The following is an 11,262-nucleotide window of genomic DNA, read 5'->3' on the forward strand; positions in this document are numbered from 1 at the left end:
TTTTTTTTTTTTTTTTTTTTTTTTAAATTAAATACTTTTTTAGAAGGGGAGGGGAGGAGAGTAGGGGTTTGGGTTTGAGATGGAGGAATGAGGTAAGAAAAAAAATCGAAATATTTTTTTTTGGATGGTGTGGTAGGGGGTGGGGTGGGGGAAGGATATTGAGTGTGATTTTGAGAGTTGTATGAATATTTCAACTTAAGGGTAAGGTTGAAAGAGAGTTTTGAAAAATATTTTTCAGGAAAGACATTTTCCTTAGTTTTAAGGAAAATAAGTTGATTTGGAAAACATTTTTCAAAAACTTTAAGCCAACCAAATATTATTAAGAAAATATTTTCTTCTTATATCGTAATATATAACTATAATGAAGAGATTTTTATATCTATTTTAAAAAAATTATAAAAAAATAAATGAAGGAATTGAATGTATATTTGGACCAAGCAGATTGGGACTATGACCCGTTTTTACGCCTAGTTTTGCTTATGTAACATACTTTTATTCAAGATGAAAATTTCTTTTAATTGTATGTATATTTGGAAAGGTAACTTTCTTAAAGAAGTGAAGAAAACGTTCATGTTACAGTTACAAAGAATTAGTCTTGATTCGTTTGGCACCAACAAACTTGGTGTAATGGTGCTAATTATTCTAATTAATCCACTAAAGACGTGACGCATGGACACATTAATGCAAATTATATACTCCTCTTTACCCCACAGATTAAAGTGTTTTGACTAATTTTGAGCTAATAGTGCAATTCACTTTTAACAAATGCAATGGACTCCAAAAAACAAGCCAGCTTTTTGAGCTTACAGGCTAGTATATTATGATTTGATTGATTACATAATCCCTCTGATGCATATTATATATTATTTTTAGCTTTTATATTTAGTTGAAATTAAATAATTTATAACGTAATCACGAAGGCACGAAAGTAATAATATAGTACTCCCTCCGACGAATTTTGAGTTAGGTTACAATGTGGGTCGGGTTTGGAAAATGGGTAGGGTGTGGTTTTCTTTTTAAGGGCTCAAATTTTTTGGTGGATCCGATTTGCTGATGTGGATATTTAAAATGAGGCCACGTGGCAAAGGTGGTTTTGCAAAACCACTACATTTAAAAAGTAATGACATGGATGAGCCTGTTTATAATAACGATGGCATAAACAAGCTAAACTTTTAACGGATGACGTAGATGAGTCATTTCTAATAGTTCGATGACATATTTAATCCTTTTTCTTATTATATATTATTTTTAACTTTTATATTTAGTTCAAAATAAATAATTTATTACGTAATTACGAAGATATTAAAATTTTTAATTCAAATTTACCCTTATTTTGATAATTAAGTGGATTTTAACATTTACTTTGGGTTGAAATCTAAAAGCAATGAATGAACTTTAGTAGTTGTACTATTTCCCCCTATAAATAGATGGTGATGTATGTTGGGAAACACTCAAACCATCCTACGCTATAAGATATAGCTACAATTCTAATTAAACAGCTATATATAAGCCTCCTTCAGCCTCCTATATCCTCTCTGCTCCATAATCTTTTTATATATATCGATTTCAACTACTTTTGACTGCAGCATGTTTAGTGGTGGATTCAAAATTTGAAGTACTTTATTATTTATATTAGGTTTGCCCTCGAAGCATCACTGGGTGGGTTCTTCCAAACTTGCGAACATGCTATGTTGCACTTCGTCGCACAGCACCTTACTGTAAGTGTAAAGTGTAAACTATAAGCGAGATGTTGTTGACAGAAGATAGAGAGCACAGATAATGAGGTGCTAATTCGGAAGCTGCACCTTGATTCTTTGTGCTCTCTATTCTTCTGTCATCATCCTCAGCCCCTCCCCAACTTAATTTGTTACTTTAAATATATTTATGTTGTTTGTAGATTCATCCTTATTGTTTAAAAATTCACTAATGGAACTTATATTAAGTTGTTTAGCGTAACTTATTATCTTATATGACTTACCATGAAGTTCGACCTGCTGCATCCTGCACTTAATTGGTGCTTTAATTTGTAACTAAGGGACATGTTTATATGTCTATTCATGATATAAAGGCATGTTGCTAATGGTTAATTATTTACTTCGCTAATATATAAATGCCCTATTTTGGCTACAAGAAGCTTAATTATAGTTCATCCTTTAATTGATCTTTTAACTTTCTTAATTCAAAATGTCTGATATCTAATTGATTTCTCACACACAAATATTTTTCAGAAAAAACACCCAAATTCTATTTTTCTGCTATTTTTAATTGTTGCCCTTGATTGTATTGATAAACTATTCTTCACTGTATATATTTCCATCCCCAATTATCCAGGAAGTGCTTTGTTCTCTAATGATAACTCTCATGATTTGATGGTCATAACCATGTAGCTTGTCAAATGTATCTTGACAAATCCTTTTCAAAGTCAAATACTTCAAGAACCTTTCACACGCACACACCAAAACATTCTTTGACTAATTGTCAGAACAAGTTAATTGTAGAGAAAATTGCGCACTAATTCTTTTGGGCCATCTAATTTTTAAAATAAATACACTATGTATAGATAGTGTGTACTTTATACTAAATATATATATCTATAGTGTATATATAATAAGGATGTGCATCGATCAGTTCGATTCGATTTTATGTATTAGTGGTTCGATTTGTCAAAATGTTAAACTGATAATCAAACCAGTAAGATATTTGTTATCGATTTTCGATTTTCGATTTATCGATTTTGGTCCTTTAATGGTTCGATTTATTGGTTTAATCGATAAGAAAATGCTCCTTTTATTTTCTTTACCTTCTCTTCTTATTTTTATATGTTCATATATATACACTACCTTCATGTATAAAGCCTACAAAAAGTACAAGTAGAAGTAAATTCAAATACATTTTACTAAAACAAACTTGTTTTCTTTTAGGTTAAGTAACGATTTTGAATACAGTAGCAACCAGTGGCGGATCTACCCTTTACCGAGGGGGTTCATTCGAACCCCCTTCGGTGAGAAATTATGCTATATATGCATGGTTAAAATTATTTTTTATGTATATATATATTAGATGTTGAACCCCCTTCGGTTAGTTCGTATGTTCACTTATGAATCCCCTTCGTAAATATCCTGGCTCCGCCACTGGTAGCAACCGATAGCGATCTTTGAAAAAAAAATGTAGGTTTTTAATTGATATTAATGGGTGGATAGCCAACAAGTTTATAAAAAAAAAAGAACAATACTAAGACAACAACACAAAATACAAAAAACAGTAGTGTATGTATTTAAACTATAAAGTCACTATTATATACCTAGGGATAAAAATATAATTTTAATATGATCTTATTGGGTTATCGGTTTAACCGTTAATTAAATCCTTAAAATGAAAAATCGAACCGATATTTCAATATGTATTTTTTAAAAAATTGTTAACCCGATAACTCGATATCGATAAATCAATAACAATTTTTTTGGTTTGGTTTATCGGTTAATTCGATTTTTACACACCCTTAATATATAATATATACTTTGGCTATATATGATAAACTAGATGACCAAATTGTACATCTACGTAAGTTTACCTTAATTATATTAACCTTTAAAGCTTTAAGTTATTTTCTAGAATTAGGTGTTAAGTCCTTACTCCTTAGTCTCACATCGGCTTCACTTAAGGGATGATTATCACGTCTCCTCAGAAATTTTAACCAACATGCCTGCTCCACATCACACAATGTTTTAAGATACCTTACTAAATATTTTCCATAATGCAAGTCCGCCTCTAGTTCTATCACAAGGTTTATTACCATTTTAATTTGTTGTTTCGAGTTAATTTGGATGAAACATAGATCTACGTACATTGGTTTGATTCTTTTTTTTATGTCTACAAATAAATGTAACTTTTGTTTTTGTTTTCCATCCGATGTCTGGATTTTATATTGGCGTTCGACTTATTCGAATTCGTGTCGGGTAGGGCCCTTATCAAGGAGTTATCAAGGAGTTTTTCATACTATCCATAGTTCAAACTCGAGACCTCTAGTTAAGGAAGGAACAGTCTTATCTACTGCACCACATCCTTTGGTGGTATAAATTTAACATTACTTCCTTTTTTTTTTTTTTTCAAAAGGTGGCGTTTTTATTTTTGATTTTTTGTTTCAAAATAAGTGGTGTTTCATATAAATTATGAAGACATTAATGCTGATTTTTTTTTCAGTTTATCCTTATTTAAATAAGAGATGTTACTTTCTAAAAATAAAAAATGGATAAATATACTTTTGAATTATGATAAATTGTATTTATATATCCTTTGTCATACTCTGGGTACACATATGCCCCTACCATTTCATTAACAATAGGGGCATATCTGTATCAAAGTATGACGGAGGGTATATACGTATCATTTATTATAGTTTGAGTGTATATTTATCATTTTTTCATTCTAAAAATGATTAATTTTCTTAAAATATATGTCCAAGTTAAAAGTAATTATTTTGAAATGGAATGAGTATAGTTTAGCTACACTACTGAATACAAATGGAAGTCAAATAATCTTCAATGGCTGACACTGGTTTTGGAGGGGTTTTTCGAGATAATAAAAGAACTAACTTTTTGGAATACTCAAGTAAGATGGAACTGTTTTTAAGTCTCGTTACAGAACTAAGAAACATCAATGAAGGTTAAATTTAACCATAAATTAGAATCCCCTACTTACTATCAAGTTTATTGACAAGGACGACATAAAATATTATCATGTTAGGACTATTATTATTGTAGATCGTAAATATTTGATGGTAGCCAACAGGGTACTACTATATGGAGGAAGCTAAGCTAATATGCAGATTTTCTAGCAAATGAGGGTCACAACTCACAAGCATGAAAAAGTAAGGTCACAAGAATGAAGAAAGTTTGTAATTTGGGTAGATGCTCAACGAAATAGAGTTTCTTCTTGAGACAAATTTTAGACGTGCAAGTTGTGAGAGATTTTAAATATAGGAACAACTGAGCAAATCAACAACATCCGCTTTGGGCAAATTAAAGGAAAATGGAAACGCAAAAGAGAGTTTTAAATTAGAAAATTGATGTACTAAAGCTATCACTATGTCCAAACCCGATTACAAGGGCTATCTAATTACGAAAAAAAGTCATGCTGACACAAAATTCCCAAAGATGAGAGAAGTTGATGTCTGGCGAAAAAACGTTTCACATTGATTAGGAAAATTACAAAGCAAATACGCATACCCAGAAAATGAGAGCTTGATGGCATATGTCCACATCCAAAAGATATATATAGAGTGCCATCCTTATCACAAACCTAATCTTCATATATTGGAGTTTTGGACTCTTATGAACACGTTTCAGCTCTCTCAACAACCTGTTTTCCACTTACCCCCTGTGGAAACTACTAGTCCATCATGACACAGCTTGCAGTTTCCCCACAAAATAATCTTTCTATTCACATTTACTTGTTAAGTTTCATCAATGTAACTAATCTCTAAACTTTAACTAAATTATATTAATTTAATTTAATATTTAAATTTTAAATCCTTGAGAAATATACAAAAAAAAAAAAAAGTTATAACTTCTTTTCATATTAATATAATAATACAATAAAAATACAATTTAAAATATAATCAAAATTCATCTAATTTGACTCGATAAAATAAGTAAAAGTGAACATATATAGTAGGGGTGGACGTTCGATCGGTTCAGTCTGATCGTTTAATATCAGTTCGATTTATCGATTTTCGGATTGATAAAAATGACATCCGTAATCAAATCAAAATAAATTCGATTTGGTTCGATTTTTACAAATTTGGTTCGGTTATTTCGGATTTTTATTTCGGGTTGAAATGTTAACGTAGTTAGCCTCTCTTTTTCATAACTGAGTATTTAAAAATTGATGGGTTTTTTTAGAAAAATTATTTTTTCAAACCTGTTTTTCATTCCCAAATATAAATAACTCAACATGGATGAAACGAAATGAAATAATCATAAGCTTAACACAATACATAACGTCATTAATCATTACATATAATATAACCTTGCATAAATAGTCTACAAAACAACACAAAACTCATAAAAATAGTCCATGAAACAACATACTTTCTTCATAAATAGTCCATAAAGCAGTACAAAGTCACCAAAATAATCCATAAAATATTTGAGTCACTAAAACAATCCATAAACAGCCTGCGACGTATACGAATTTACTGTTAAATGTTAATTGTAATGTGAATTACTAAATATTTTATATATAATAAAATATATATTATTTATTTATTTATTTATAAAATTTTGGTTTTTCGGTTTAATCGACTTTGTTTTTTTTTAAATCGAAAATCAAAATTTTAAAATTATAAATTGAATCCGATCCAAAAAATCAAAAATTCGAAACCAAAACTAAAATTTGATTTTATTTTTTAATTTTTTTGATTTAAATCAAAATAATGCCAACCCTAATATATAGCACTATCTCTTTTCATGCGCATAACAACCCAATCACTCACTACACACAAATTAACTCCTGTGTATTAATATTTTTATGGCTTACCATAGGAGACACTCTCCACCAGGTCCTCCACCTCCGCCCAATTTGGGGCCATCGCCGCCGCCAGCGCCACCTCCAGGCCTATATAATGCACCGCCACCACCTTTTCCTCCCCCAGAAGTAGTACATGTCAGTGAATATGCTCCTCCGCCTCCCCCGCCTCCATTTCTAGGGCCACCACCACCAGCTCCGGGACCACCTCCTCCACCGTATAATTATGATCTTTTTGGTCCATCCCAACCGTTGAACTACTTTAACCCACCTTACTAGAGCTCCGCTCGGAAGATGCATATAATACATAAGTTGGAGAAAATATAATCAAGACTCAAAAGGTGACTGGATGAGTGATGAAGACAGGTTGGATCACCGAGACAGTTCACAAAGTACTGTCTTAATTAATAGTACTGAGTAGTAAGGGTGATGTGTTTGTATGTATATATATGTGACTTTTTTTTGTTTTGTCCCTCCAGCTTCGGTTTCTTTGCTCTCTTGGTTATTCGAACCCAACCACCTGAGCAACCCCGGTTATCATGTATGTGACTCAATATAGCTTCTTGTCTACTGTCTATTGTCTACTAGTACTCTTGCTGTTGGTTATAAAAAGGATCGTTTTCCTCCTCATGGATTTTCGATTACCAACTACTGAATTTAACAACAAATAAAAAGAACTAACAGTTACAACTATATATTCTAATTAGTCAAAGAAACGGACTTCAGTTAGCTCCTGAGATGATCAAAATCATATAAAAAGGCAACAATTTTTTCAATTTTTTTTTTGAATTCCAACGGGCTTCTTCATCAATCCTCACTATGTAATTTATCTATTTTCCTGAATTCGAGAAAGAATCAGAAACTTTGGTATTTATTTTCACTTGGCCTGTCAGCGGTCGCTCTCTTTAGTAGCTCTTGCATGAAATATTCTTTCCCTAGCAATTGATGCCTGTAATGCAAACAAGAAATTAAGTTACGTACCACAAAAGTCATCCTCATGAATGATGCTCTATCTTGATTGATAAAACAATAATTACTTCTGTTGAGTGATAACCTGATTTTGCCAATCCGTTAGACATGTTATAAGGGAAAACAGTAGGGATTGCACTACTGATCCTGCATTTAGTCCAATCCAGAGCCCCTTCCCTTTTAAATGGAGAAAGAAACCCAACAATATGGCTATTGGTATTGCAACCAGATAATATGAACCAAGATTGACATAGGCTCCCAAATGCTGCCACCCGCATCCTCTCGCAACACCTATAATACAGGACGGAAGTAACTATAATGAAGGCCTCGTGCAAGTAAAAAACTTCTATCATGAAACGCTGAGAGAATGATAATGATGTAAATCGCTCTGAACGATTGGGTCTAATTAGTTGTATGATTTCAACTTTCAGTCATAGGTCACGAACACATAGTGAACCGACTTGTAAATTAAAAGATAGCACTGACATAAGTGGATTCAGAAAGGGCAGCCCGGTGCACTAAAGCTACCGCTATGCGCGGTGTTCGGGGAAGGGACCGCAAGGGTGTATCGTACGAAGTCTTACCTTGCATTTCTGCTAGAGGCTGTTTCCAAGGCTTGAACCCGTGACTTTCTGGTCACATGGCAGCAACTTTACCAGTTACTCCAAGGCTCCCCTTCCTAAGTGGATTCAGAACACAGAAGAAATGGAACAGCTAACAGAATGCTCTCTTTTTTATGACAATAGAAGGGATGATACTGTTAAAGAAATGCAGATCGTGGGCTAAATTTTATACGGTAAAGAATGACTAGCAAGAATTGGAACTCACCAGAAAGTACTGCCTGAATGCAGTCTATCCCAATCAAGAGGCAAAGAAGTGGAGTCATGTCTCTGAGATAATCCACAACTTCCTTCTCATTACTGAACGCATATCCAAGGACGTGACAGGAGCAAAGAAGAACAACACATGCAACGATGGCCTCTGCCAATCCAAGTACAGTTACTGACAAGACAGACATTCTAGCTGCTTCAGGATTCCCAGCACCTAGCTCATTAGAAACTCTAGTGCTACAAAGGGCAAGAATGGTTTTCTTAGGCCATATTTGTGTCGAGAGGTAGGTAGTATATGTTTGAAGATACAGAACTTAGCAGAGAGCATTTGAGCAAACCTTGCACCAGCACCAATGGAAAATGGTATGAAATAATGAAGCGAAGAAACTAAGAGGCTGTCGGGAAAAACAACATAGGTCAGTAGTGATATATTCTTAAATAGAATGCTGACAATTCTAAGACTACAGTATAAATTTACCATATTGAAAGCACTGAAGTCTCAAGTTGAGGTTTTGTCAAGAGACCAGCAAGCAGTATCACTATCTCAGATGTCCACCATTCAAGGCTGTCATCATCACGACATTCTTTTGATTATAATAGAGAATAAAGGCATAAAACCACATGCATTATTTTGTTGACTTGAGGAGGAGGAGCGCGAGTTTACCAAACCATGCTAGCGGAAGGGATAGCCAAATGGAAGAATTCCTTTGTGCTAGTCAAGACTTCTTTCGAGAAACAAAGACGAGTCTTTTCACAGGAGGAAGAGTATTTCACATATAAACTTAGCAATAGCACATTGAACCAATAAGATAAACCAATTGCAATTGCAGCTCCACCGCTTCCCAAGTTTAGCTTGAATACAAGCGCCCAACAGAGAGGCACGTGAAAGCAGAGAGCTGCAATTGAGCTCATAAGCATTGGAAGAATCAAGCTTTGAGTCTGCAAGTACCGCACCAATGCTTGTAGAATCGCATAAGGAAATAAAGTAGAGATAAGCCAACACGAATATTTGCCTGCTTCTATGGAAATAAGAGGGTCTTGACCTATGAGTATAAGAAATTTGTCCACAAAAAGCCATAGGACAGATATCGGTATGCAAACCACAAGGAGAGATATAATTGCCCCATTAGTGTAGATTCCTAGCTTCCGGTATTCTTCAGCTCCATAAGCTTGTCCACATAGAGTCTCTAAGGCACTGGACATTCCGAACTGCGTTGCAGCATCCAAAAACAGTTTTGAAAAGGAATATACCAGATGAAAGATGAGATAGCGAACATTAAGCTGCGTACCTTGATCTGTTTTTATGTTTGACGAGTCTAATAGATCTAAAACGTTATTCTATCAAAGAGCTATAAATTGTTGATGGCTAAAATTCAGGCTCAGTATTCTAGCTATCATTTTTCTGTCCCTGGCCTGAGCCAGAATCCAGAGGACACTTGTCCAAAAGCAAGCAACACGGTAACTAAGCCTCAACATCACAATTTTTAGCTACCTCACTTGGATTTAAGTAATGAAAACTCAAAAATGCTATTTGATCTCATGGAAAACTGTCATTTTCGAAACAAACTCAATTCTATTTGGAGCTCCGTTGCCTAATCAATTGCTGAAAACTACCGAGACGCATATGTTAATAGTAACCCGCAAATCCTAAGAAGCAAAGTTTACTACAGGAGACAAGTTGCGCACTTCATCAACCACTTAACACACACATAATTATCACTACAACTACACTTCCTGGTTTCAAATTACATGAACTAGTTCCAGTACTGACGAAGGAAGGATTAATAAGATGAAGTACAAAAATTTTGTCATTTCAATTAGGAGTAGTAAATAAGGTGAAGTAAAAAAGCAAAGGATGTGAAGAAGGAAGCTTACAAGGAGACTGAAGCCAGTAACATTGGTGAGAGAGGTAGCAATGGCAGCACCAGAAAGGGAAAGCTCATTGAGATGGCCAATCATCATCATGGACACAACCCTCAATAGGTGCTGCGATACAGTGACCACCACCATGGGCATTGCTATGTAGCTCACCTTCTTCAACTCTTTCACAAACACATCCCATCTTCCTCTCCTCAAACTTCCACTCTTCTCTTCCAACAGTGCTTCTTCCATCTACTTAGGAGTTTTAACTCTGATTTGTATTAGCCTTTAGGCCACATGCGTACAATTATTCAGGAGTAGCTTTAATTTATTAATACTCATTTCTGTCATAGTTCAAATTTCGAGAGTCAATCAAATCTACAAACTTAACGGTTTTTAAAAAGATAATTTATATATTTAGAAACTACGTATAAAAAAATATTACAAGTCAAAATAATTAACTACTTTATCAAATATTTAAAGTACATATGAAAAAATGTGATAAAAATATTTCTTGTTTGAATCTCAAGAGTCGAATTATATCATATAAAATGGATCGGAAAAAGTAATTAATCGTATAATATATCTCTCCTGCAAATCTGATTGAGCGCACAACTACTACTGGGACTTCGCAGAAAACATGGGATCAAACAAGTATTTCTATATTTCATTTTATAATAGTACACTACTCTATCTTTTTATTCACTTTATAAAAGAAGGCACGATCTCATAAAAAAATCCTTCTTTTCTTTACTTATATTATGTGATCAATCAAACATCCATAGTTATTAAAATAATCAAGAGGGAAGATTTTTTATTTGTTATTATCTGCCCAATCAAATAGCTGGAAATAACTCCAAGTCTTAATAGGAGAAGATTACACGTAAAGATGTATGCAAGGACTTGGGAGTTGGAATATTTTTGCCTTTTACCGTAAAATTTTTGGATTTTCATTTATTTTTTTTAAGATTTTATTTGCTCTAACTCAAGGTAAGACTGAATAAAATAAACATCATTCACGCAATGTAAAGTGACTAAATATCATAATATGAGATTACAAAACAATTGAACACTCGAT

The 11,262-nt window shown here is 33.4% G+C and overlaps 2 protein-coding genes across 2 annotated transcripts; one reads left to right on the forward strand and one right to left on the reverse strand.

The window, feature by feature from the left end:
• The first annotated feature begins 1,438 nt into the window (after nucleotides 1–1,438).
• On the forward strand, nucleotides 1,439–7,155 carry LOC124896068 (leucine-rich repeat extensin-like protein 3). Its single transcript, XM_047407301.1, has 2 exons — nucleotides 1,439–1,718; nucleotides 6,543–7,155. The coding sequence occupies exons 1-2, from the start codon at nucleotides 1,684–1,686 to the stop codon at nucleotides 6,802–6,804; spliced, it is 297 nt and encodes a 98-aa protein (XP_047263257.1). The 5' UTR covers nucleotides 1,439–1,683; the 3' UTR covers nucleotides 6,805–7,155.
• On the reverse strand, nucleotides 6,976–11,018 carry LOC107860090 (protein DETOXIFICATION 14). The gene is made up of 7 exons (XM_016705324.2): nucleotides 10,200–11,018; nucleotides 8,989–9,533; nucleotides 8,803–8,889; nucleotides 8,663–8,719; nucleotides 8,323–8,561; nucleotides 7,580–7,785; nucleotides 6,976–7,474 (listed from the first exon to the last, which is right to left on the reverse strand). Exons 1-7 carry the CDS (start codon nucleotides 10,434–10,436, stop codon nucleotides 7,415–7,417), a joined length of 1,431 nt encoding a protein of 476 aa, XP_016560810.1. The 5' UTR covers nucleotides 10,437–11,018; the 3' UTR covers nucleotides 6,976–7,414.
• Between the last annotated feature and the right edge of the window lie 244 nt (nucleotides 11,019–11,262).

Source organism: Capsicum annuum, chromosome 2, assembly GCF_002878395.1.
Source record: "Capsicum annuum cultivar UCD-10X-F1 chromosome 2, UCD10Xv1.1, whole genome shotgun sequence".
Lineage (NCBI taxonomy): Eukaryota > Viridiplantae > Streptophyta > Magnoliopsida > Solanales > Solanaceae > Capsicum > Capsicum annuum.

Excerpts from the sequence above, each read along its gene's own strand:
- LOC124896068 (XM_047407301.1), top strand. The coding sequence starts at position 1,684 with ATGCTATGTTGCACTTCGTCGCACAGCACCTTACT. Across the intron at positions 1,719-6,542 it reads TCGTCGCACAGCACCTTACT|GAGACACTCTCCACCAGGTC; the intron begins GTAAGTGTAAAG and ends GGCTTACCATAG.
- LOC107860090 (XM_016705324.2), bottom strand. The coding sequence starts at position 10,436 with ATGGAAGAAGCACTGTTGGAAGAGAAGAGTGGAAGTTTGAGGAGAGGA. Across the intron at positions 9,534-10,199 it reads TTACTGGCTTCAGTCTCCTT|TTCGGAATGTCCAGTGCCTT; the intron begins GTAAGCTTCCTT and ends GCTGCAACGCAG. Across the intron at positions 8,562-8,662 it reads TCCATTGGTGCTGGTGCAAG|CACTAGAGTTTCTAATGAGC; the intron begins GTTTGCTCAAAT and ends TGCCCTTTGTAG.